Source organism: Hypomesus nipponensis, chromosome 15, assembly GCF_054491055.1.
Source record: "Hypomesus nipponensis isolate SF chromosome 15, ASM5449105v1, whole genome shotgun sequence".
In the NCBI taxonomy this organism is placed as follows: domain Eukaryota; kingdom Metazoa; phylum Chordata; class Actinopteri; order Osmeriformes; family Osmeridae; genus Hypomesus; species Hypomesus nipponensis.
The window spans coordinates 1281215-1307852 of record NC_140375.1 but is presented as its reverse complement, the minus strand read 5'-3'; the positions used below and the strand labels follow the sequence as shown (position 1 = coordinate 1307852).

The 26638-nt window shown below is 43.8% G+C and overlaps 2 protein-coding genes across 2 annotated transcripts in view; one reads left to right on the top strand and one right to left on the bottom strand.

The window, feature by feature from the left end:
* Window positions 1-6716: 6716 nt before the first annotated feature.
* The window catches only part of LOC146256951 (ventricular zone-expressed PH domain-containing protein-like), a 45150-nt gene continuing 25228 nt past the window's right edge, over window positions 6717-26638 (top strand). The window contains exons 1-2 of the mRNA XM_084674684.1: window positions 6717-6754; window positions 6987-7213. Of these exons, the coding sequence (XP_084530810.1) occupies window positions 6717-6754; window positions 6987-7213 (265 nt within the window). The remainder of the gene's footprint in view (window positions 6755-6986; window positions 7214-26638) is intronic.
* Window positions 15222-21449, bottom strand: ptx3a (pentraxin 3, long a). Its single transcript, XM_084674960.1, has 4 exons — window positions 21129-21449; window positions 19364-19532; window positions 18786-19234; window positions 15222-16934 (listed from the first exon to the last, which is right to left on the bottom strand). Exons 1-4 carry the CDS (start codon window positions 21265-21267, stop codon window positions 16297-16299), a joined length of 1395 nt encoding a protein of 464 aa, XP_084531086.1. The 5' UTR covers window positions 21268-21449; the 3' UTR covers window positions 15222-16296.

The window sequence follows — 26638 nt, the reverse complement described above, 5'->3', positions numbered from 1 at the left end:
ATCCCCCCAAACAGCTCAGTTTACCTCCAGGACTGTCAAAGTCTCTGTCGTTCTTTTGTAGCTGGGGCAGGTGTCTGAGCTGGTGATATGTTTCTTTTGAAATCACCGTGGAATCTGCACCAGTATCAATCTTAAAGGAGAGAGGTGTCCCACAAACTTTCAGTTTTACTGTCCAAGGTGTAGTGTTGTTGTCTGAGATGTAGGTGTACGTTTTGACTTCACCTAAAAACCGTCCGTCAGACTGGTCGGCATCCTGTTCCGCTATAGTCAGTTCATTTACCTTGGCAGAGTGACACACAACCGCAAAATGTCCTATTTTCTGACAATTCCTGCATTGTACAGCTTTAGCTGGATACTGAGCATGTTTGTTGTCCTTGCCACACCTGTAGCATTTTGTGTTGGGTGGTTTTCCGCCTCTGTCGCGATATCCTCCTCCGTGGAAGCTGCCGCCCTTTTCTTCTCTTCCACCGTGTGGCTTTGAAGGCCCCGCGCGTGCATGATTCCGCGCCACTTCACTGAGGTAATTAGCTTCAGCTGAGCTAGCTATAGCCTGTTGGCTAACTTGGCTCTTTATCTGGTCGGCCTGTCTCACCATCTCCACTGCTTTGTCCAGTGTCAGGTCTGCCGTCAGCTGTAGCTTTTCAGACATCCCTTTGTCCAAGATCCCTATAACCAGCTTGTCCCTTATGTTTTCAATCTTTGCTGGACCAAACTGGCATGTCTCTGCTAGCTCGTATAGCGTGCGGATATATTCCTCCGCTGATTCACCTTGTTTCTGTGCCCTAAGGTGGAAACGAGCCCTCTCGTGTATAACGTTCACTTTCGGAACAAAATAACTATTTAGTTTGGCCAACACAGTCTCGTAGTCATCATCCTTTTCTTCACCCACGAAAACAAAAGTGCTGAAAACTTGTTCGGCCTCCTTGCCCAACGCATATAGCAGCGTGCTAACCTGTACGACACCGCTCTCGGTGTTTAGCTTAGTAGCTGTTCGGTACCGTTGAAAGCGTCGCCTCCACTCCGGCCACTGCTCCGGCCGTGTAAAGTCCATCGGTTCGGGTGGGTTGAATTTTGCCATTACTCGAATCCGCGTTCTGACACCATGTACAAGCTTCTGCTCGTAAAATGAATGTTCCGTGACACGTATAATACAACTTGAGGAGTCTGCTTTATTCGTGGCGTGTCTGTAGTATCTAACGTCTTGCCCTGTTATATCCTACCGCCCTGCTCCCCGGCCCCCTTGCGGTAGCCTCATCTCCATGCCCATAACCTTACGCCATTGACTAGACCCAGTTACATGACACTCTCCTCTATTGCGATTGGCTGTCTGATTAAACCAATCACAAACGTATTTGTCCTCAGGACAACGTTGCGTAAAGAAAATTCCCACGAGCGAGACTGGACGCGGCCATCTTTCCACTTCCGTGTCTATCTTTAAACAGTGACTCTTTTTTCCCCTTGCTCCCCTAGCTGTGTTCGAAAACTTAGACAGCTGTCTTAATCCTTGATGTCTTACTAGAAAGGTGTCTAACGAGACAGCTCTCTTCGGGGTAAGGTATCTTAAAAACCGTTGTTTTCGAACAGCCTATTAAGACAGGATGTACGTCATCGCGCTGCGTGTACTTATGTGCTCGCACTAGCGCGCTTTGTCAGACGGCAGTCTGCAGCATTGAGTTTATTGTCCCACTACGTCAAGTTAAGCTGTATTTAAACTTATTTTATATATTTTTTTATTTTTTGGGGAATTCAAGTTTTTATTTATGAATATACATGGTACATATCTCATAAGATACAGTGTGCAAAAAAAAATAAAAAATAAAAAGGTCAGAATACAAAATTACATATTGGTTGTGTGTTCCTGGTTAAAAGAAAACAACATACAGAAAAGAAAAGCTACAAATGGCATGCGAGCACCACGGCATTAAAATAAAAGTAAGAGGATAACAAAATGGATCGGAACATGTGTGCAAAGGCCGCTCTTTTTTCCCTTTTCAGTCTGCTAGTGAGATGTCAGGTATTCCATAAAGTAATCGCATTTTCCCAGAACCACATGCCCTCTGCCCCTAATTCTCGCCAACATAACCTCACATGAAGCAGTTTCACTCATCAGAGCCTTCCATTCATTAAATGTCGGTAATGTGGGATCCTTCCAATATCTCTTTTTTGCATTTCCAGCATGTGTTGGTACTTATTAGTCCTATTTTGAAAAGCCTGCACGCTGCACCTCTAGTTTCCTTTATATATGTACCATTATCAGTCAAAATCTGTTTCCAGGTATCATCGTCAATCAGACAGTCAAGGTCCCTCTGCCAGATTATCTTCAAATTGTCACGTGCTGCTGGTTAAATACATTGAACTACTGTAGAATAATGATGCCTTATGGTTGAGTGGGCTTTGAAGTTACTGGGTTGCCTGTTTCATTTGGCCAGCACCTTTTTGTGAAGCAGTGTCTTTTCTGCAGGTATGGGAAGAAACTATATTAACAACATTTCATGTATGTGTGACAACGATTTGCTACACTTGCTACAACAAGGGAGGCAACTCAAGTCATTTCTCCCTGTGCTCATTCAATATAAGTCTATGGCTCATTCAGCTCAATGTAAATCGGCTATCGGCCAGTGTGAACTTTACTGCTCGTGCCCTGTTAGTATCCGCGAGCACATTTGCAGGCAACTTTTATTGACGTAGGCAAATAAATGGGGTGCTAGTTTACCCATTTCGGATTGGTTTCAAACTTAGCAAAAATCAGGAACAATTATTCTATGAAAAAGCTAGAAGTATGAGCCAGGTTCGAGAATTGAACGAAAATTATTGGGGGAGATAGTTTTATAAATATTGACTGGAGTTAATAGAATAAAAACGACCGGAAGAGTCGGGAACCTAACCGTAAATGCAATACCACCTACATCCACCTGGGCCGTTGCTTCAACCCGAGGGGCGAGGGGTGGGGGTCTGTATTAGACTATGGCTGTTTATCAATCCACGTTTTTTCCGTTCTTGTGTTCTTGCGAACTCGTTTGACGTCATCTTTCATTGCCCAAGTACGGTTCCAATCCAAAGAACACAAGTCACCAAGAACGCCCTCTCTTCACACCACCTCACTCTCTCTTCTGTCTCCCTCTCTTTCCCTCCCTTATCACACCCCCTCTCTCCCTCTCTCTCCTGGCCTTCTCAGTCCGCTACTCCCCTTCTCAACTCCCTCCCTCTTCCCAATCCCTCTCTCCCACCCCTCTATTTCTCTTCCTTTTCATCCCCTCCCTCCCTCGCTCTCCCAGCTCCCCTACCTCCCTCTCTCACCCCTCTCTACCCTACCTCCCTCTCCCTCTCAACAGGGGGAGGAGCAGTATAGGGTAAGCATTCTAAGTAGATCGCTGGGCCACCGGCTCCCCGCCTGGGCCCTCTGCGACGCGACTGGCTGGGAACCAGGGTGAAAAAGAGAGGAGGAGAAGAAAGATAGAGGAGGTTCAAGGCTCGCTGAGAGACCACGCCTGTACAAGCTCTCATCTCCCTCACTGACACAGAACAGCATGACAGAGAGAGAGCGAGATAGACAGAGAAAAAAGAGAGAGATAGAATTTGTCTCCATTTTTAAATATTGGGGTGATCAGATCCTGGTTCCAGACTTAAGGGAATACACCAGAACTGAGGAGGATGATTCAGTATGGCCAATTTAAATTTGTCATCCGTAAATTTGATCATTTCATTTAGTATACCATCAACACCACAGGCTTTATTGGGTTTTAGGTTTTGTATTTTATCTTGTAGTTGATTCAATGTTATTGAAAAATCAAAAGGGTTCTGGTAATTCTTAATTGCAGATTCAAGTAATTGGAGTTTATCGTGTATGTGTTTTTGTTCTGGGTTCTTATCTATGTACATGAAAAACTTGGAGAAGTGATTAATCCAAATATCCCCATTTTGAATTGGTAATTCTTCATGTTGTTGTTTATATAGTCTGTTCCAGTTTTCCCAAAAATCGTTTGATTGAATAGATTCTTCAATTACATTGAGCTGTTCTGTGATATATTGTTCCTTCTTTTTCCTTTTTCATGCCTCAGCTCTCTTATCTCTTCTCTCATTGCCGTCAGCTGGGCCTGATAGCTCAACCTTTCTTCCTGTATTTCTTTCATTTCCATCCTTTGTGTGTCCTAAATAATTTAGTACGTTCCCTTGTAAAGTGAAATAATTCCAAGTATCGAAGTTGAGAAAATTGTAAGTCTTGACAAGTGTAAGGCTGGGTGTCAACCTGCCCCCACCTCTCATATGCTAAAGTCTGGAGTTCCTGGACGGCCTCAACTTGATGGCTCTCACACCCCTTTCAAGATTTGGTCTGATTGGTTGGTCTTGTGTTCAAAGGGAATTGTAATGCATTGTTCTGTGGGTTCTTCATCTCCTGGGACCTTCTCCTCAGTTCTCCCTTGTCCTTCTGTCCTACTCCTTGCCACCTCTTGCTTTCTCTCTGACTTACAATGATCACGGTAGAGTAGGTAAGATTTAAATCCTTCATTTTGTAACATGTTTGCCTTGTAATTTATTTCATTCATTTGCAATGTTATTAAATGCGTATTTCATTTAACCGTACTTTGATCATTCTTGCTCTGATTTAACCCATAGAGTCAAATCACTGGAATTCTATTTGTATTGGCATTATTGAATTAACATGGTTCATGTTAATTCATTGTTCAGTTTCCCATCTTCTTTTAAACCATAGGGGAATGCATTTTGGTTGCTTGGACAATATCACCCTACACAAGTCAAAAATAAGGCTAAGTCCAAATGTTGAAAATTATTAAGTGTTGAGGTGGATAGATCCTAAGTCCTAAACAGACGCACTGGAACTCAGAGTTTGATGCAAAGGTTTATTGGAGTATCGAACAAGTGAGCGTGTTCTCTGGAACAGACTGCCCGTTTCTCTCCGGACAATCCCTTTTATAGTTTCTTCCCATTATTTGTGTCATTTTTGCTATTGGTACAGTACAGTTGGTCACAAATAAATTATGCACCCTTACATTATTGGCCCCTTGTCCTGGGGTTTCAGATTACAGGTGTTTTTTTTATACATTGACAATTCTCCCAATTTACGGCAAATGGTACTGTCCCTGAACTCTGCAGTTACAGATATGAGTGTGTGGGCGCAGGGTCTTAAATGTGCCGCTTGATTTATAGCTGGGGGCCTCTGGCTTGTAAAAGTAAAGGCATATCTACAAGTGGTCTTTTCCCGCATTACTCTGCCCCTAATATCCAGATCTTTATACTTTGGGCTTAAGATCTTCTACCGGTTTGCAGTATTGTTAATAATCAGTAAACGGCTTAAGATATGGTTTCCAGTAATATAGAATATACTAAAAAGATGGATGAGAGTTTCATTTAAAATCTGATAAACCATTTTTGATGTAGCAGTATTTGACAGTGTGGGAAAGCTGGGACAGGGACTTTAAAGTGACTAATGGGAATGCATGCATGTGTGTGTATGTAGACATGTGGATGAGTTTGTGTGTGTGTGTGTGTATGTACGTGTTGTTGGTTTGTTTTAGGATTAGTTGGCAAGTCAGTAATGCTTTCATAGCGCCTAACTGGAATCAGAAGGTGGACTCACCTGAACCATAGGTCTGCACTGCCTCACTCTGGAGAAAAGGAAGTATTACATGGTCAGCACACCACTAACAATGCGTGTCCACTACAGCGGAGCAGGCGCGGCACATTGGCTTCCAATTAATTTTCAATTAAGCCGGTTGTTAACACTCGTGTAGGGGATTGTGGGAAGGCGGAGCGGAGCGTTGCGAGTTTTTCTCAACTCTATGTAAATCAGGAGCGTTAAACGCTAGCATTGGGCAATGGGATTGGTTTCTTGTAACGTAGCAACCGTTGGTCAGGTTTCACAGTTTCAAGATGAAGGAGAAATGTATTGTGTGTGGCTGCACACCCAGTCCTGCTCAGAACAAAGTTACGTAATGTGACGAGACTGAATTTAAATATTACATAAAAATTATAATGCATGGTGCTGGGTTGCCGATGTTGTCAGTGTCCCTGGTGTGTTTTTATACTTTTAAATTCAGTCTGGTCATATTACGTGACTGTTCTGTGCCACTGTTAGTTTGCTATCCCAGCCGACACACGACTGGTTGAGTGGCGTAACATGTAGTCTACTGTAATCTTGCACTAGTAAAATATTGTGTATTTTTACACAAATGTTGAGTGAAAGTGCAATTTTGATCGATATTGTGAGTACATGAACCCAAGTCTGCACACTTGGCCATGACTACAACGGTGACCTTAGAGAACTACAACTCTGTATTAACACGCCTCCCAGCATGGTGTACTGTGGGAAGGCAATCGGTGCAAAGCCTTAAAAAACGCTGAAGTGGCCACGTACCGTAACAGGGCTCTCAGCCGTGACCCCAAGCCCTATGGAAAAGAAAAACTTATTGTCATGACCTCCAGTTACCACCTTCTTGAAGTTCCTACAGTCTGCACCCTTGAGGGCTCTAGTGTGTTTTCTGTTCCTGTGTGATCCCTCCGTGGAGCAAACCCAGCAGAGCTGGATGTTAACCACAGCCTCCTGAGGTTTATCCTGGTCTTATTCTCAATTACCGCTGTGCGTCACTCGGGTCCCATTGAGAGAACTAGAGAGGACCAGATGGGTTTAGAGCTGGTTCTGTTATTCCTGTGCTTTGGGGTTGTTTGGGGTTAGGCCTGGTTCCGATTGCACTGTCATCATGCAGCTATCCTGGTACTGTCCTGAGGGGGAAATTGGGTCTGATCCTGTCAGTATTAGCACACAAAGGCCCACCGGCCAGGGTTGAGCAAAACCGGGTGTGACACCTCAAACAGCTTTGTGGTTTCTACCAGAACAACATCTTCAGCACCACAGTGATTCTGGTTCTATGGTTCTGAATGGTAAGAATCTTTCCATGCCCTAGTCTGCACGTGGGTCTGTCATGTGTATTAAGACACTATATTTCACAAAGGGACAGGTATGGTTGAAGAATCGCAACTTACCAATGTTCCTCATCTCCGCCGGTCTTTTCTCTCCTCCAGAACTACAGCCGTCCTCCCGTCATGGTGCTGGCTGGGCCCGTGGCAGTCCGCTTCCTCCAGCGGGGCAACAGAGAGCTGAGCAGGAACATGTCCAGCTACCTCTCCTTGGCCGCCATTGCCAAGGCCGACATGCTGGCTGAACACACCAAGGCCATCACCCTGAGTGTGCTGGGAGGTAGGACTTATACACACACACCATGCATAAGCACACACACCGATACATACACTATGGGGTGTAATCAGTGTCAGCATAGCTGTACACAGAGCATTCACTGCGTACCTGGTACAAGTGAATTACACGTAGGCAACTCTGGCGAGTTTTAGCAAGCGTGGAATGAATACTACACGTGACAGTTTGATATTTAACAATTTAATTTGTTCATATTACATTTGATAAGGCGTCCGTATAGTCACGTGCTATATGTGCTTTGAATACTTTTTTCAGTGATGAACATCCACATCACAAAGAAGCGCAAAACCATTTTTCCCAACTTTTTACTTGCCTTGGCTCAATATGTCATTCATGTTCGTGTTGTTAGTCAGTGGATTATTGCCTACTACAATTTTAGCATGGTGGATGCGAGCCCAGCCATGGATTGTTTGTTTAAGCCTGTGAATGACTCAAAACCAGGGGCAGAGGAGAGATTGTGTTTCAGGGGGGGCAGAAACTGATTGGGGGGCCCCCTGTTATTAATATTTTGCAGTGCAATAAAATATAACCATAAAAAGTAACCAATGGTAAGCTCTATTGTGAACAGCACATATTAGCCAATAATAAATGTGTTCAGTCATCATAGCCCATAATGTGCAAACAAATTGTGGGCCAGTTGGCTTGCATTCAATTACAATCTCTCACACACAGTATACTGTAGGCCTACACAAATCCATGCATAAAATGGGTTTAATGATCTGTCCATTTACCAAATACATTATATTCAAGGTCATAAACCCCCCAAAATGAAGTTAAAGACAGTACTGTACTTAGCCTATAGTCATCCTAACAGTGACAACTTAAAAGTAACCATAGGCCTATATAACAATTATTTTAGCAACAATTTGGGTCGAGCTATACGCGCGATCCAAGCTCCCATAAAAAAAAAAAAAAGAGTGCGCAACACACACACGTGACGCGCACTGCAGTAGGCCACCTACAGCCGGCATGCTACTACGGAACTAAAATTCCATTAGACTATAATCATTTTCTTTTACGAACTCACATGTATTGGGATATTCAAAACCAGCAAACTCATAGCGTACACACAGGTCAAAACACATTATTTAACTTTAGTTTTACAAAGGCAGAATATATATAGCCTGGCTCTGCCCTCTTACGTACTTCCGCTCTATTTGGATTTTGCCTCTGTACTGGGTCTGGCCATTCGGTACGTAAGTCAGACTTTTCAGGTTGATTTTCTACCGGCGAATCAGCAAACAGAAGGAGTGGCTGAGAACGATGACGTGAGCTAGTTTATGTTGGAGTTCCATAATGGCGACAGAGAAAGATGCGAGCAAAGCCATTTGGTCTGTTGTGGCAACACTGCCGAATATCTATAAACTAAAGCCGGAGCAAGAACAAGTTTTGGTGAGTTTTGTTGGTGGCCATGATGTTGTGGCCCTCCTCCCCACGGGTTCAGTTTAATTTTCCACCTACGGCAGCTAGCTCTGTTACAGTAGTGGTAAAGGAATTGGCTAAGGTGAAGGAATTGGCTAGGTGAACACTAGCAATTGGTTATGGCAGATCAGAGTGGCTCTGGGCAGATCCAATACTTCAACAGAGTACCCGCCTACAAGGAAGTCAACGCTTGTCAATGGAGCGAGGGCAGACTTTGTACAAATGAAATGTACGAGAGTCGGGTTAGGACGAGGCTAGAATATATAGGCTATGCAGACATGAAACATAGGCAAGGACATTTGTTGTGGCCTATTTAAATCACCATCTGTCTGTTCTTATCGTTAGAAAATCTGGCGATTACTTTGTTAATGTCAATCTCGATGTCCCTCTTGATGCACAGCAGCTAAATTGGACAGCCGCTCCTCTCCCATGCTTGATTGTAAGAAACTCTATTATTAATTAATTGCAGACGGCTTAGCAGAGCTGCTTATCGGAATTGTCAAGTAAATAAGATAAAGAATGGCAAAGTTGGGGAAAACACGGTCCATGTTGTTGTCAATGAGAAATGGTAGGATGCTGTGTGTGTTTAGTTCATGTTTTTCCATGCTCAGCTCACGGTAGTAGCCTACGAAATGTAAAAAATGTGTCAACCACATCCTCGTCCTTAGACAGATCCTCCGAATAGAACTCTGCAAGCGCTCTGAGCAGCATTGGGGTGACAAAAATGTTGTCCTAAATAGGTAGGCCTATATTAAGTAAAATTGTCTACCATGGATACAATCATAAAAAAAACACAAAAAACATAGATCGGGGGCCCCCTCGGGTGCGGGGCCCAGGGTTTTAGGTGCTCCCACCCCCCATCCGCTACTGCACAAAACTAATTTCTAAAGCGATCTAATCCATGTCAAAAGATCTCACGGGTCTAGGCGGGCAGATGTGCGCAGGTGTTGCTGTGCTGCGCTGTGTCCAGTTTTGGGTGTAATGCGTTACTAAGTAATTTACTTACTTTACATTACTGTCATTAAATTACATGTCCACTGAAAAAGTAAAGTAAGGGATTACTGTTCATTTTTAGGTAATTTAATTACAGTTACTTGTGATATGTACTTGCGTTACATACTGTAAATTAGTCAAGCAGTTCTGTATAAATCTATATTGAATTCAAATCTAAATGTTTCGTTTTAGCGTAAAAGGGAACGCTGCCTCTTTAAAATCGTTGGCTGTAGTGCAGTTGCACGGGAGACGTGAGTTTTTGCTGCACACGCGTGGGCTCTAGCGGTTTGAAGTGGAAGATTTTGGACTTGGCTGAAGCAAGTAGCTCTAGCTGTTTTACCAAATGGAAATATTTTAAGTACTTTACCTTTTTGTCACAGGTTGACAACACGCACATCGTTTGACCATTGTTTTTACACATAAATTACAACAAACCGGATAAAACAAGAGAAGAATCCCTTTTCCTAATGCTACTCTATGAAGTTGTAAACTGAAGATGTCCGAGTGCAGCTGTTACTAAACCGCCATTGGCCCGTTTGCGTTTGAGGGCAAAAATGAACATCCTTAAACAAACAAGCCATGGCTAGACTCTCATCCACCATGTTATTATTGTCTTGCATCTTTTGTGTTGTGGCCAACTGCGGGTAATCTAACCTATATAAATTATGTTGTAAGATGAGGGTCTGGGCTGTGTTCTTTAGTTGGCAGTAGCCTAACACCAGACAAAGAAAGCGACTAAGGACTACCCAACAACTTTCTTTTCACGTAATTTTTCAAATGGAACTGTAATTTTATAAAATATAAACAAACAAATCAAATCAAATGTATTTGTATAGCCCTTTTTACACGCAAGCATGTCACAGAGGGCTTAACATATTTTACCCACATCTTACAGCATAATAATAACATATAATCTATATAGGCTAGTTACCTGCAGTTGGCCACAACTAAAATACTTGGATGTGTAATGGAATAATTCAAATGGCACTGTGTAGATGTGAATTATCAAGAGATGCGGTTTCAATACAATTTATTTAGATTATACAATTACATAAGATTAAACAAAGCTTTGCTGATCAGTCATTAACGAAGGAGGTGCCATCGACACAGATCGTTCATAAGAGTGATGAAGAACTACCCTAAAACCCTGCCTTATATAAACTTAGAACAAATGGTTCTTCTGATGGTCAATCCATCAAAATAGCGGTCTCTGTGATTGGTCAGCACTGCTCAGTGACAGTTTGACATATCAAGTGTCCCACGGTTCTGGAGATGGTTAATGATACACAAACAGTATGTCCGACTTGGCCATCTCCTTAGCCAAAAGGTTAGGTCAGCTCACTCAACTGATAACCATCTCCCCAACCCCCAGACCCAACTAAGACCCTCTGGCTCTTAGTTACTGTAATTTTCAGACTATAAGGCGCACCTTTACATAAGCCGCAGCAGCTAAACTGAATGATGTGTAAATATAAGCCGCAGCAGCTAAACTGAATGATGTGTACATATATAAGCCGCCCGCACTGGACTATAAACCGCAGGTGTTTTAATGTTTAATTACCATATGTAATTAGTTGTCGGGAAAGAGATGGCTGCTTGAGCTGTAAAAATCCATAGATTAGCCGTACCGTTATATAATCCGCAGGGTTGAAAAATGCGACTGAAAAAAATGCGGCGGTTTATAAAACAACACCATAAATACCTTAAGACAATCTGAGTGTCCCTTCTACAGAGCAAACCACACCACAGAGCCTCAGTTTCTTACATTCGACTGAATAACAAAGGAACTTACTTTTTACCGCTTAAAGAAACATAGTTACAATATCTATGTCAAAAAATGCCATTACAGATGCAAGACAATAATTGTATGGTTGATGCAAGTCCAGCCACGGATTGTTTGTTTAAGCCTGTTAACGACTGGAAACTAATGGCACAAAACACATTTTGAAACCGCAATCTCTTGATGTAGGCCAAAGAATTGTCCAGTCTCGGCGGGTAGGCGTTACTGTGCTGTGCTGAAGCATAGTATGCGTTGCACAAATAACACCTGCCTATATGCACGCCTAGATATCCATCAAACAGTTAAATGTAGAGCTCATGTGGCGTAGGTGTCACGTAAATCAAATGTCAGGAGTAGTGTACAGTACACTCACGCGCTGTGCACGCATCTTCTAAATATGTGTGCACATCGCCAGCGCAACACCTATGTGAAGTGTGTAATGCCTGTGTGTCCATTGTAAGTGTATGTAAATTGCGTGTGTGCGTTGAGAGGTTTGATATCATTGCGCAGGCTCTAATGAGTCCTTTGCATATTAACCAAATGCTTGGAATATGCCCCACAGTACACATACGCATACACTAACACACATACTCATGCATGTACGTGTGCACATACACATTGGCATGGCCATGCATGCACAGACACATGTACACAAACTGGCCAAATATGTTTAATGTAGGAAACCTGCTTTATAATCTCATCTATATTTATTGTACGAGAACGACTCATTGTTGTTATAGTGACCGCAGAGGAAGTCTGAGGTCATATCGAACAACAGTTGGTGGACAAAGTCTGGCACACAGTATTAAAGCACACAGACACACACACCATGCACACAGATCCATGGAGGTCCAACCTCACACCAGAGCTCACTGCATTTAAGTTCCATTCAGTGAACCAACACTGTGGTGACTAACAGTGTGTAACTGTGTGTAGCTGTTAACTCAGCTGTATTGCATCCATGTCTGTGTAATTCAGTCCACTACCTCCATTCCTTCTCTCTGGACTGTAGGTCACCCGTTCTTTCAATGTGTGTGTGTTTGTGTACAAATGTGAGTCTGTGTGTGATCTTTTTAACTACCCTCTTGGGGACCATATCCTCACAAGTATAGTGAAACAGGAAAATGGTCATCTTCTGAGGCCCTTTTCCTGGGCCCCATAACTTCAAATGCTTTTATCGGGGGATTTGAGTGGTTTTAGATAAAAGGTAAGAGTTAGTGTCAGTGTTATATTTACACTCTGGGTTAAGGTTAATGTTAGGGGTTAGTGGTTAGAGATAACACAATTTTGAATGGAAGTGAAAGGTCAGGCCCCACTAGTATAGAAGAACCAACATGTGTGTGTTCGAGCGATGGATTTGTTCTCAGAGGTTGTCAGACTACACGCTCTCCAGACCCACCTCTGAGTACAGCTGCACTCACTCCTCTACTTCAACTGCCCTGGTTAGATATTGATCTGTGTATACATTACTCACTCGTGTGTGTGTGTGTGAGAGAGGACCAGGAGAGGTTTCCATAAGGACTACAGTGGCCTTATTGAGTTACTGTTAAAAGTAAGCTAGGATACTGACCTTTTGTGCTTCAGAGTGAATTGGAAGTGAATCAAACACTATGAAAGTCTGTTACAGGAGGAATCACACATTATTCAATTCAGGTTTCAATCATTCAGATCTTAAATTGATGAGTGATGAGAAAGAAAGAAAAGGGTGAATACTTTCTATGACCAGAACGGGAAACATGGTTGGAAAACGCTCTCATAAGAAGCTTATGATGTAGCTAGCATAGTGAACTTCCTGCAGCGTAGCCATTAGTTGCAGGGGCTCATTAGTGGCATCCCTAGAGGTGGTATTTACTACTGCTCGTTAGGGATCAACCTCCCTCCCACCCCTCTCTCTGGTTGATTAATAGACATAGTTTGCATGGTGGGATATCAGGGGTTCAGGGTGGGGGGTTAATGTGCTTGGGGTCCAGGAAGGGTATGGGCTTGTTTGTTATGGGACTAAGTGAGATTATTCCACTATGGGGTGTGAGTGTGTTCAGACGTGCTGAACAGGAACATATGTGCTCCCCATGTTCATATTCTCCCCTCCACCCTCCCAAACTGTAAGTCACCCGTCCTCTGAAAACAAGCCAGTTAATGAAGATTAACCATTTGTTTTACCACCAAACAACCCTGACTCGTGCAAATGTGCATGAGGGCCTTGATCCCTTAAGTATTGGCGAGCACGTCCAGCTAACATTTCACAAGCATTAACACACATACACACACCCTGCAACATTGCTGTGTGTTTGTGAAACTCCTCTCACCTGGTCCTGTTTTGTGATGCATAGTGCCCTGATTCTAGTGCCGACCAATTTCGAAGTTAGAGCCTCGATCTTTGTATTTTTAACTTTTTTTTTTCAGTGCTAATATCTTACTGTATATTTCTAGAGTGACATTAAAAGAGAGAGCGCGAGGAGCAGATAATGAAGAGCAGAGGGTGAGTAACAGAGTGAGGAGCAGAGAGAGTGAGGAGCAGAGAGAGTGAGGAGCAGCGAGAGAGGGGGAGCAGCGAGAGAGGGGGAGCAGCGAGAGAGGGGGAGCAGCGAGAGAGGGGGAGCAGCGAGAGAGGGGGAGCAGCGAGAGAGGGGAGCAGCGAGAAAGGGGAGCAGCGAGAAAGGGGAGCTGCGAGAAAGGGGAGCAGCGAGAGAGAGAATGAGGGCCTCATGTATGAGTACCCCCACTGGCTCCTGTCCAGCCTGCAGACAGAGAGATGCAATTGTTTTAGATACTAGACACTCTACTCTCAGTTATGGAGAGACACATTGGGAGAGGGGGAGAGAGATAGCTAGAGAGTGAGACTGAGAAAGACAGAACGGGAGAGAGCAATAGGACACAAAATACAACAAAATTGAGAGAAAGAAGAAGAGTTCAATGTTACAAAAAAAAATACATTGCATGACATTCAAAGAGATCCTTTCCAGATAGAGCAGGAAATTATACTGAATAGGGTCTTCTAGTGTGTGTTGGGTCAGGGTGACCGAAGATGAGGGTGATGTGGCCTCTTATGTGGAGCAGTGAGCAAACACCAACCACCGCCTGCCCACATCATGTTCTAGTTAGCAGGGCCCAGAAGCAACTTTACAACATTGAGCTGCGTAAGCGATTCACATTGTAACCCCCTCTCTCCCTTACTCCCCAAGTCCTTCAAGCCCCCCCTTTACCCTGTTAAACTCCTCACTCTCTCCCTGCCCCCCACCTCAGAGAACCAATAACAGATGACCTCTCTACTCCCAGCAGCCTCCGGTCCAGGAAGGGGGTGACGTAATGGGGTTCGGGTGAGGTAGGGGGGTGCGGGGCGCTGGTAGTCAAGTTGTTTGTGTGCATGCTTTGAGGTGTCCAAATGGGAAGTTTTACATGCAAACCTTGCATGTGTGTGTCAACTGTATTTACACAATGGATTTGAACTTTAGAGCAACTTACTTAAATGTCGGAGAGGTAGGGCGGCTGCTCTGTGTTTGTGAGTGTGTGTGTAGCCTGGTGGGAGTACAGGAAACGAACAGCAGGATGCAATGTTTAAGTTTTACGGTCAGCTACAGTAAACCCCACAACTCATTATCAGACACACATACACATGAACTAACCATGGACTGAGATTCAGTACTGTAAAACAGCAGGAATCTGTTTCCAAACTCACAAACAGAGGCTGAGGAAGGTACGTCAAACATCGCCCTTCGTCCAGCTACCATCCTCTGCTTTCAGAAAAAAATGATAATCCAGTCAGGATTAGGAGCATATCATCCGCTAAAGCTATTTACTGTAACTGTTTGTTTTATTTGCCACTCCTTTTCAAATCATTATTACATTATGCAAAGGAAAAGAATATGCATACAAGATGTATGTACAATATACATTCATTTTTAACCTCTCCACAGGATCCCCAATGTACTGTACATTATGATACATGTTCCACAACATGAGCAGAAGATGAATGCAAAAGACTATGTAAACATTGTCCACAGTTTCACCTTTCAAATCGTTCCACCGCAAAACTAATGGGTTGCGCAAACCATCACAAAACATATTTGGAATAAAACATAAAAAGGCACATTTAAAAACAAACCTACACATGTAAACCCTCAAATTAGAAAGTTAGAAGAAATGATAGAAATGAACAGATTCACTTTTGGGGGAAAAATTATTGAACAATAGAACAACAAAGCTACAAAGCTTTTAAATATCCATGCCACTCTAGCCAGGTTTCCAAAGTTACTCTTTAAGTATGTAGATTTTTTATAAAAGTAAACCATAACTTAACCCTTACATTAACCCTAACTCTTATTGTGACCTGGAACCCAAACCATAAAGATCAGATCCTTTGGCCTCCATATTCTACTCCATCAGGTCTGAGCAGTGGTTACTCTTTCACTTGCTCAATCAGAGCTCTCCCAGAGAGTTCTTCTTCCACACAATGGTCTGTGTGTCTCTGTCTCTCTCCTTTGAAAATCATTGGTGAAAGCTGTTTGTCTCGTAGGGCTATGGATCCTAATGCTTCTCACGTTGTTTGTGTGATATTGTGTGTGTGTGTGTGTGTGTGCATTACTCCAGAACTGCCTCCAGTCCCTCTGAGCGTTGCAGGGAGGTTTCAGCTGTATGTCACAGTCTTAGCTTGGTCCTTTCTCCACTTTAGGCTACCAGTATGGCTGGTTGCTTGCCATCAGTCTTTACAATGATAAAGATGAGGATGATTATGACGAGGATGAAAATAAGGATGAATATGATAAAGATGAAGACTCAGTTGTTGGTACCATTGCAACCTTTGCTTTGGCAATGATAATGTTTGTATAATAATGACGAGGATGATGATGACAAGGATGAGGATGAAGAATACAGTTTAGTCGATAAATTGAGCGCCGCCGTGTGGCACCATCTCTGTGGTGCCCCAAGCCACCACGTTCCCCCTCTGCTGGCAGCCTTTGCCCTCCTGCAAGGCCTGATGGGAGATCTCCTCCTCCGCCAGAACTCTGTCCCACATGTTCACTCCTGTCATCTTCCCGGCGAACGCCAGCTTGGCGTCCGAGGCGTTCTCGACCCAGCCCTGGACTCGAGCGCTCTTCTCCTGCCCAAGCAGCAGAGAGCCTCCGTCGGACAGCACCTGCCCCTCGGCCACCCCAGGGTTGGAGGCCACCTTCCTCCCGTCGGCCCACAGGGATGCCAAGCCCTGCTCAGAACTCCACGCCCCGCACAGGTGGGTCCAGCCCGGGGCCCCACCCTCCTTCACCACAGCCTGCCCCTCCACCAGGTGTGCCTCCCCTGCTACTGTGAAGAGGGCGGAACTTCTGCTGAGCAGGAGCTGGATCTGGTAGGGGTTCTTGCGGGTTCCGTAAGAGAACAGCACGGTTCTGTTGGACAGGCTGATGGGCTTTGCCCACAGGCAGATGGTGAAGGAGGAGAGGGAGAGAGGGAGGTCGGGGGTGACGGAGGTGTGGATCCGACTGGAACGCATGGGGAAGAGAAGGGCTGTCTCACATCCTGGGATAGATGGACAGAGGGAAGGTGAGAGGTAGTTTTTATTTTATTAACAGCATTTTAAGCAAGAAACAAAAAAAAAAGAAGTGAAAGAGAGAGAGCGAAAAAAAGAAAAGAGAAAGCACTGAGCTCTCATTTGGCCTCATTTCTTACTTCATATGTTTAAACTAGATAGAGGAAAAGAAAGAGAAAGAGAGATTGAGCGATCCCATACAGCCCCTCTGGACGATGCGTCTCCCAGAGACTTGCTGCTCTGTCTGCTTTCCGAGGTGTCTGGGTTATTATGATGTTGTCTCTCCTCCATTAAAGATAAGACATCTCCCACCAGATATTGCTGCTTTTCTCCACTCCTGTGCAACAACTTCACTACATAATGTGTTTGTCTTTCATAGTGACTCACCAGTCAGTTGATAAACAAAACATTTACTCTTCAGCTTTTCCTTCGTAATATCTGAGGAAGGTTCATATGAAAGTGCAGTATGTGTTGAAATGCAATTAAATGGCCGGACATGTTTTACCATTGGTCATGGCGATTCTACAGTCAACAAACGGTCAGGGAGAGGGAGATGCTTAGATCTGTTTCTCTCCCTCTCTATTTCTCTTCTTTTTCTTTTTCTCGCTCCCTCTCTACCCCCGCCTCTCTCACTTTCTCTCCCCCTCTATTTCTATCCTCTCTCCCTCTCTTCTACTCTCTTTGTTCTTCCTCCCTTCCCCCCTCTCTCTTGCTCTCTCACTCTATCCCCCTCTCTCCCCCCTCTCTCTCTCTCTCTCTCTATCTCTCTCACACACACTATCTTGCTCACTTTCTCTCACGCTAGTAAAAAAAAAAAACATTCATCTTAATTGAACAAAACTCTGGTGTGAGGTCAGGACCACTGTCAATTCCTATCAAACACGCCTCCCCCCCACCTTCCTCTCCCCCTCCCTCTTTTTCTGAGAGTTTGACTGATTGATTGTGCATGTTGGTGTGTGGTTCCTCGTTGTGGATCTGAACATGGATCAAGTGTTCATGAGATAATGCATCAACCTGAAGAAGTCAGAGACGGAAAGTAGTGACTTAAGGCTAAGAAATCCCCAAGTCGGTTGGAATCGGTGTTCAGTCCAGGAGCTTAGGTGTGGGGTGGAGGTGTTGGCTGGGGTGTGTGTGTGGGGGGGGGGCAGAGGGGATAGGGCAGAGGGAATAATCAGTTTGGAGAGCTCCCTTTTCTTTGTTTGTCTACATCCCCAGCCTACCTCTACTCTCCACCATGCTATGATAGTTCTTATATGACACACACACAGACATGCACGCACACACTAATAGACATACAGACACATACGCACACACATACACAGATTCTCCTCTTCCTACCAGAGCCTAAATATTGACATTACATTTGTCTCTGGTTTCAATCTCTTCAGTAGTAATGGTAAAAAAAAGACAGGCACCCATCTGGTCCTGCTTTCCCAGAGTGCTTTGGTGTGGTTGGCATGCCGACCTGCTAATGATTATGCCTCTCTTCTCAGGGTTTAGGCAAGATTTACAGAGAGGGGCGAAGGGGGTGGGGGGGTGCTGTATAGTGGACAATGTGTGTGTTTGTGTCTATGAATGTGTACATAATTACGTAGTATAAACAGCATATATTATTATGTTTTTCTGATTAATACTGGGAACTGGAGTGGCACTCTGACAGGGCTGGTGACTATGGGAGACCACACTTGATTTGGAGTAAAATGTTCCCCTCTGCTGAGCTCAACAATACTGTTGTGTTCTCTCTCTCTCTTTTTTGTGTTTGTCTCCTTCGCTGTGGATATGTACTGTTGTCTGTCTGTGGCCCGGGGGGCAGAGTATTTACCAGGGAAAGGTGTTCTTACCAGCAGGTAGATAACTCCGCTGGTTCACCCTCTGGACCAGCGCGAGCTCTGCCCTCGTCTGCTTCAGCTCCATCACCACGGCCGCCAATGCCCTCTCTAGTGGCGCTACCCCTTCTTCTGATGTAACTTCCTGTTGCTTGAGCCCACCTGCTGCTGCTTGAGCATGGGGATGGAACCCCTTGGTCTCCAGGGGAGTTCCCAACCCTGGGGACATTCCTGCCCCTGTGTGGTGACCCAGGCAGCTGATCTCCAGCTTTGAGAGGCGGGTGGCCTGCATCCGCGCCGCCGAGAGGAGCTGCTGCAGCAGCCCCTGGTGGTCCTCCTTGCGGACCTCCCTCAGGTTCAGGCGCTCCAGGGTGTCCCGGAGACGAGACTCCATCTGAAGAGACATCCTCTGCCCTGCTGTCTCCACGGCAACCCTGCAGCCCCCCCCGTACTGTGCTACAAAGCTAGAAATGAGACATCAATTAAGCAACACTATGTCCACAATGGGGTCACTCAACCCTAGAGCAGGTTATACTGAAAGTGAAAGTTTATCCTTCTCTACTGCCCTCCCTTCTATCCATCCCTCGGCCTACCTGAGCATCTCCCCGCGGAGCGCACCCATCTCCACCTTGATAATGTCGTCAGCGTACTGCAGGAGCATGTTCTCCCTCATCTGGGAGTTCTCCAGCATGGAGAACAGCTTGTCCCACTTGGTCAGGTCTGGAAATTTGCAGGGGACCGTCGGGATGGGTGTGGGCGTGGCTGTGGGAAGGAGTGAAGGGTGTGGATAAATAGAGAATAAAGAGTTATGTTGCAAAATATTTATATTGTGAAGTAAAGGAGGGATGAAGAAATAGGGGTAAAACAAGTAAAAGGAGAGAAAAAGAACAAGAGGAGGCATTTGAGAGATCTGTCTACCTTTTTCTCTCTTTTTACCTCCCTATCTTTCCTTTTTTCTGTCTCTCTTTCTCCCACCCTCTCTCGCTTTCTCTTGCCTTTTCTCTTTATGTTCTGGGTTGTGGCAAGCTGAGTTGCTGGCATTCTCCCATACTGGCTCTGGGGGCTGTGCACAATTCCCCATTATGGCTTTTAATCACATCACAATGTCAGCCAAGAATCAGTTATTCTAGTAGTTTATTGTTTGTGTATCAATCAGACACACACATTACATATATATGCCATCACAGGCATTGATTGTGACACAGAGAAACACACACACAGAGACGCCTTCCAGGCAATAGAGGAAATAATTCTCCAATTAAAGAGTATTTGTTTGATCGATGACTAGTCAGTCAGTCGTGATGCACTCCTCCCAACAGGAGGGTAACAGCTCCAATCTCTCTCGCTCAACTTGCTCTCTGGCACCAAACATGTCCACACACACTTTACTAGCCAGCTAAATGTTGTCCAGAGGACCCTCCCAGCCTCACACCCAGCCCCCTATACACAGTAGAATGTGCATATTCTGTAGAACCGACTAGAATACAAAAACGTTTGACAGTCTGGAAGTGAACATCTCTCCAGCTCACTCTGCTGCTGTGAGGAGAGCCATCCAAGTGCCAGAGCACAGCCCGACTGCCCACTGTAACCAGACCTGGCATACTTGGAGCGCAGGACAGATGCCTCAGTCAAGTCTTGTTCGCTTGACTGGCAACACATGCAGAGGACAGAACCTCACAAAAACAGACTTGTGACTCAACCCTGATCATTTTTTCAGATGTCTACTGTACGCACAATGACTACATATATTCATGTTTTGTAGAATAATTTCTTTTTTTACCAGTTACTAGTTTCTACATTCACGTCACTGAGTACAAATAGAATGTACACAACAATTAGTCAATTTCCCAACAGATAACAGTACATTTACATTTATTCATTTAGCAGACGATTTTATCCAAAGCGACTTCCAAGAGAGAGCTTTACAAAGTGCATAGGTCACTGATAATAACAAGATAGCCCCAAAGCATTGCGGGTAGCCAAAACAACAAGCACACATTGTGAACAACCAAAAAATAAATGCCAAAGGGAAGAACCATAAGAGCATGTAGTTAAGCAAGTTACGATTTAAGCAACATGAATCTAAAAGTGCAAGTGTACCTGTAGAAAAAGCAGCGGCAGTAAAAATAAAAATAAGATTAACTAAAATAGAATATTTTGCAGCGAATACAACAGTTTAAATCAACAGTAATGTGCAATGTGCATATTCTGTAAGTTAAACAGCGTTCAGGACAGCCAATCAAGTTTAATAGACAAGTAGACACACATACACATCATCCATTGTAGTAATTGTCTGTGCAGTTCAATTAAGTTTCTGTTATGCTATGTAGTAGACACACATACACACATTTGACTTACGTTCCAGCGATTCTCCTTCAGAGATTTCATTGTAGAAGGTATCTGCGTAGTTCACCTCAATTTCATCCTCATAGCCCTGTGTCCCAGAAACACACACCAGCAACAGCCAGAGAGCCTGGAGCAGGGTCCTTAGAAACATACTGCCGCCCGTATGCAAGTGTATATGAGGGAGATGGTGTGAGTGTGTTTGTATCAGATTCAGTGTATATTTCTATTTGTGTGTCTGAGGAGCTTACTGTGGTGTATGTGTTTGTGAGCGTTTGGGATTTCAGACCTAGCTTGTCTCTCCTCTCTTTTTCTTTTCTTCTCCCTTCTCTCTATATGAACTAAAGTGAAAGAGAGAATGCCACATTTTTCAATCCTTAGCTCTCTCTGTGTCCCTCCTCCCCTGTCTCTCCACCTCTTTCTCCCCCCCCCCCCCCCCCCCTCTCGTTAAATGCTGAGCAATCCCTTGGCAGTGAGCCTGATAGTGTTTTGTTCTCTGTCGGAGGGGAGGTGGAGTGGGCCAAGAACGTCTGCTTGGGCTAAACACACACACACACACTCTCTCTCACGCACAAGCATACAAAGTCTTACTATGTATAACAGCATGTACATCCAGATACAGCTTAGCCAGCAACTCTATTCTAACCAGGGGAGCAAGGCAGTGAAAAATGTGTGTCGTAACCAAACCTATCTGCTGCTCCTGCAACGGGGGACAGAGGAAGGGAATGAGATGAAGTGAGTGGCAAGGAAGGGGAGGATGAAGATGGAGGATGGGAAGGAGAGTGAACCTTAAACTATTCATCTGGGTTTAAGGATTGGAACGATGTGTGTGGGTGAGTTTGTGTTTTGTATGGAACCTGGACTTTTGGGGGTTTTCTGAATAGGGAAATTGTTCTAATTCTCTCCCGCTGCTATGTTTTTTTATTTACCAGTTAAACGGACAGTGACTGGTCACTTTTTGGGGGAACATTTCAGGAATGCGTAGTATAGGTTTAGACACAGAAGGTATTTTAATAGTGCCCAAGGGAAGGTACACTATATGTTCCAGAAACATGAACAAAATGTTGGATGGGGAAAGAGAGAAAAATAGCGAGAGACAGACTGAAAGACACAGGGCACCAGAGAGAGAAAGAGGCAGGGAGAAAGAGAGGCAGGGCAGAAAGAAAAAATATTCTCTTGAACAGGTTATCCCTCTAAAGTCACTCTCACACCTGCATAGGTTAAGGGTCAATTCTGACAAAAAAATTGAAAATAGTTTAATCTTCTGTTCCCAGTCTGACATTCACAGGATCTATAGGAGTAGGGGAGGATGAAGTTCAAGGGTCACGATGCCCTGACTGTGATGTATTCCCTTACTGAGTAACCTGGAGAGACTGGAAACCAGGGTCTGGTAGTTTCAGTCACGGTACACTGTGTGAGGGAGAACTAAATAAAAGTTCATTTCTTACTAAATAAACCCAGGCCAACTCCTTTTTAGGGTTTGCCCTGTTGTCTCTTTTGAGCTCGTGGCTTCACTTATGTTACCATTAATGTTTTTTCCTCCTTAAACTTCATCAACTCTCACCGCCATCACCAGAAATATTTTTATGACATCCATACTTTAAGATATTTAAAGGTACTCGCGTAACTGGCAGAAATCCCAAGCAGCTCCAGGGCTCAACATTAAAAAAAAATTGCCACTGGGCCCACCGGGCCAGTGGGTTTGAAACGTACTGGCCCCAAGACACTTTTTACTGGCCCCCCCTCCAAACGTTGTAATTGGGGTGTGCCTGCCTTCGGTAAGCACAAACCATTGTTATCTCACATATATATTTATTATTTTTTCTTTTCCCACCCCTCAGGATCCGGCAATATTTGGACTACATAAACAATGTCGCTGTTAAATGTCGCTGTAGCTTACAAAAACATCTCAGCTGTTTACAGTAGAAAGTCAAACAAAACGGCGGCACATGTTCGGCACTACCCTTACTTACAAAAGTCTTTCAATAGGTGAACCTATCTGACTAGTGACTACTAACCTGAACTCCATTGCCACAGCCTAAACTTTGTCAATCTGTTCATGAAAATAATTCATTTCAGCCTAGACCGTACAACGAAAGTAGTTAATGTTAAATCGAATTCAACCCCTGCAAAAAAAGACGAACAGTCTAGTAGTAGTACTACAGTACAATTTACAGGGGCAGCTTTTCCACACGGGGCTATATCGCATTTTGCCTTGTTACTGACAATGATCGCTACCACTGACATTTTTATCAATGAGGGATTTTCCCCTAAATAAATGTCAAGCTTATTTACGTTTTTGGGGGCATATTTTCAGTTAGCAGATGGTACTATGTGAATAGCGATTCCATCTGAGATAGCTACTGCTTGTTAAAATAAGCTTCAAAAGGGGGTTCTTTATTAATTAATTAATGCAATATGAGTAGGCTAAATGCCTGAAAATATCACGAAAGGGAAACACTTAGAATGACGTTTAAGTCATAAAAATTAGGTCAGATGTTACACCAGTCTGCCAAATGTATGCGTTTTCATTCAACTATGAGGTTGCTGATCACCATTCCCTCTGGCAGGGGAAATGAGAAGACAACTATTTCATTGTACTTTTCACTCGTAGTATTTTGAGTTGCAAATAGGGTTGCAAAGGGGGCGAAAGTTTCCGGTAAATTTCCGGAAAGTTTCCACTGTAATTTTGGCTCGGGAATTTGGGGATTTTTTTTTTTGCAAAACCATAACTTCAATGTATTTGAGAACAACACTATGCACACCTAGCTCAGCTGGACCCTGAATGCAGCTGGTTGGGAACATTGTCTGCCAGAAACATAAAACCTAAACGCATAGGCCGAATTCCCGGGGGGGACAGGGGGACATGACCCCCCACATCCTGGGAAAATAGGATTTGTCCCCCTCAATAAATCACTGTAAACATAAGGAAATTTAAATAATATTAATATACATTTAACTTATTACAATGTAGTCTGTCTTACAGCAGTAATTTTGGTGTCCCCCTCAGGAATTGCTCTTGAGAAAATGTTTTATAATTGTCCCCCCCAAAATTGATAGCTGATTTTCGACACTAAAAGTAAAACGTTCTGTTGTTTTTGAACGTCTTTGTCATCAGTGTTGCTTTGTCATCAATGTTGCGTCTGAACGTTTCAGTCCCATGCCAGGCAAGTGTGAGAGCGCCGAATTGCGTAGAGGCCAAGAGCGGTATTGCAGACAGATAGAGATTTTAATTAATCAAATCAAAAAATCAAATCAAATTTATTTGTATAGCCCTTTTTACACGCAAGCATGTCACAGAGGGCTTCACATACGCCCATAGAACTGCCCCTCAACCAACCTAAACCCTCAAGGAAGACAAGGAAAAACTCCCAGAAAAACCCAACGGGAGAAAAAAAATGGAAGAAACCTTGGGAGGAGCAATTCAGAGAGGGATCCCCTCCTCCAGAGACGGTTGGCAAGAGAGAGGAGCAGAACACAAGCTAAACATAGTCATACAGTGTCAATGGGTTTTGAAACACCAAAAATCCATTGTTCGGCTTTATAGACGTTGGATGGGACCTGGAAACTCGCTGTGGGCCGTCATGGAGGCTGGTTTCCGGTTGACGACCTGGTCCAGCGTTGGTAGACGACCAGGCAGGTCTTGACAGCTCAGACCCCCCACACCACAAGGGATGTGTGGGGGGGACAGAGAGGAGAACAGGGATTAGAGAATGCCAGGAGCAGCTAACAGTTTCAGTCGTAATAGAATGAGATCCCCACCGGTCAAGTGTGGACTAGTGCAGCAATTTAACAAAGCTAAGAGGGTATTTGATGCAGCCCCACACACCAAGACAGCGACAGCCCCCCTTGGTTGGAACATGAAATCTGTTCCAGGGGAAACAACTCTAAAATAGGTTATATTTATATGAATAAGGATGAAAACAACCAGCCCCCCGTTGTCTCCAACTAGTAAACTATAACAATTAAAATATACAGCAACGGAACTATTACAGTAACAATATACAATAACAGGTTTACTTTATTTGTAACATTTAAATGGGCAGTGTGAACATAAGCTAAAATTACAATTTAAAAGTTACATGTGATACACACATAGGCAAACGCACACCCCAGGTTTACATAGAAAGTACACACATTTAACAATCATAGGATTGACTAAACAGGAACGTTTTTAATCTAGTTTTAAATGTCGAAACAGTATCAGCCTCCCTAATTGAGACAGGTAATTTGTTCCAGAGAAGAGGTGCTCTATATGAGAACGCCCTACCTCCAGCAGTTTTTTTCTTAATTTTGGGTATTACCAGATAGCCGGCATCTTGAGATCTTAGAGTCCTTGCGGGGCAATAGGGTGCAAGGAGACCGGAGAGGTACAGTGGTGCCAATCCATGTAGAGATTTGTAAGTTAGTAGTAAAACTTTGAAATCAGCTCTGGCTTGGATAGGGAGCCAGTGTAAAGAGATAAGAGTAGAGGTTATATGATCAAACTTTCTTGTTTTTGTCAATAGTCTAGCAGCAGCATTTTGTACCCGCTGTAAATTTTTCAAGTAGTTAATTGGGAGGCCAGAGAACAACACATTGCAGTAGTCCAATCGGGACGTAACAAAAGCATGTATTAGTTTTTCAGCATCATCCTTTGAGAGGAATTTTCGTATTTTGGCAATATTACGTAGATGGAAAAATGCAGTTCTGGTGATTTGTTTAATATGGTACTCAAACGAAAGGTCTGGGTCCAATGTGACTCCTACATTTTTTACCAACTGGCTTTGAGATACTTTGACACCATCTAAGTTTAAGGTCAGATTGGATAAATTATTTCTGTATTTTTTAGGGCCGAAAATTTGAACCTCGGTTTTATCCGAATTAAGAAGAAGGAAAGTTGCTGTCATCCAAGTTCTCAACCCGGAAACACATTTTTCCATAGCATGTGGAAATTCTCCAGGCTTTATGGACATGTATAGCTGAGTATCATCTGCATAACAGTGAAAATTTACCCCAGAGCTTCTAATTATGTTTCCTAAAGGCAACATATAGAGTGAAAATATCAGAGGGCCTAGAACTGAACCCTGTGGTACTCCGTATTTTACAGTAGTGCTCCTGGATGAGCAACCATCATAGTGGACATATTGTGATCTATCAGATAGATACGATCTAAACCACTGAAGTGAAGTACCAGAGATCCCAACATAGTTCTCCATACGCTCCAGGAGAATCTCATGATCCACAGTGTCAAATGCTGCACTAAGGTCTAGAAGAACCAGAACAGAGATAGAGCCCGCGTCAGAGGCTAATAATAGATCATTGACTACCTTAGCTAATGCAGTTTCAGTGCTGTGGTGAAGACGAAATCCAGACTGGAGAGGTTCATAAAGCTGATTTGAGGAGAGGTGCTCAGTTAGCTGTTGTGCCACAGCTTTTTCTAAAATTTGAGAGAAATGGCAAATTTGAAATTGGCCTATAGTTGCTAATACAACCTGGATCCAGGTTTGTTTTTTTAAGAAGGGGCTTAATAATAGCTTGTTTGA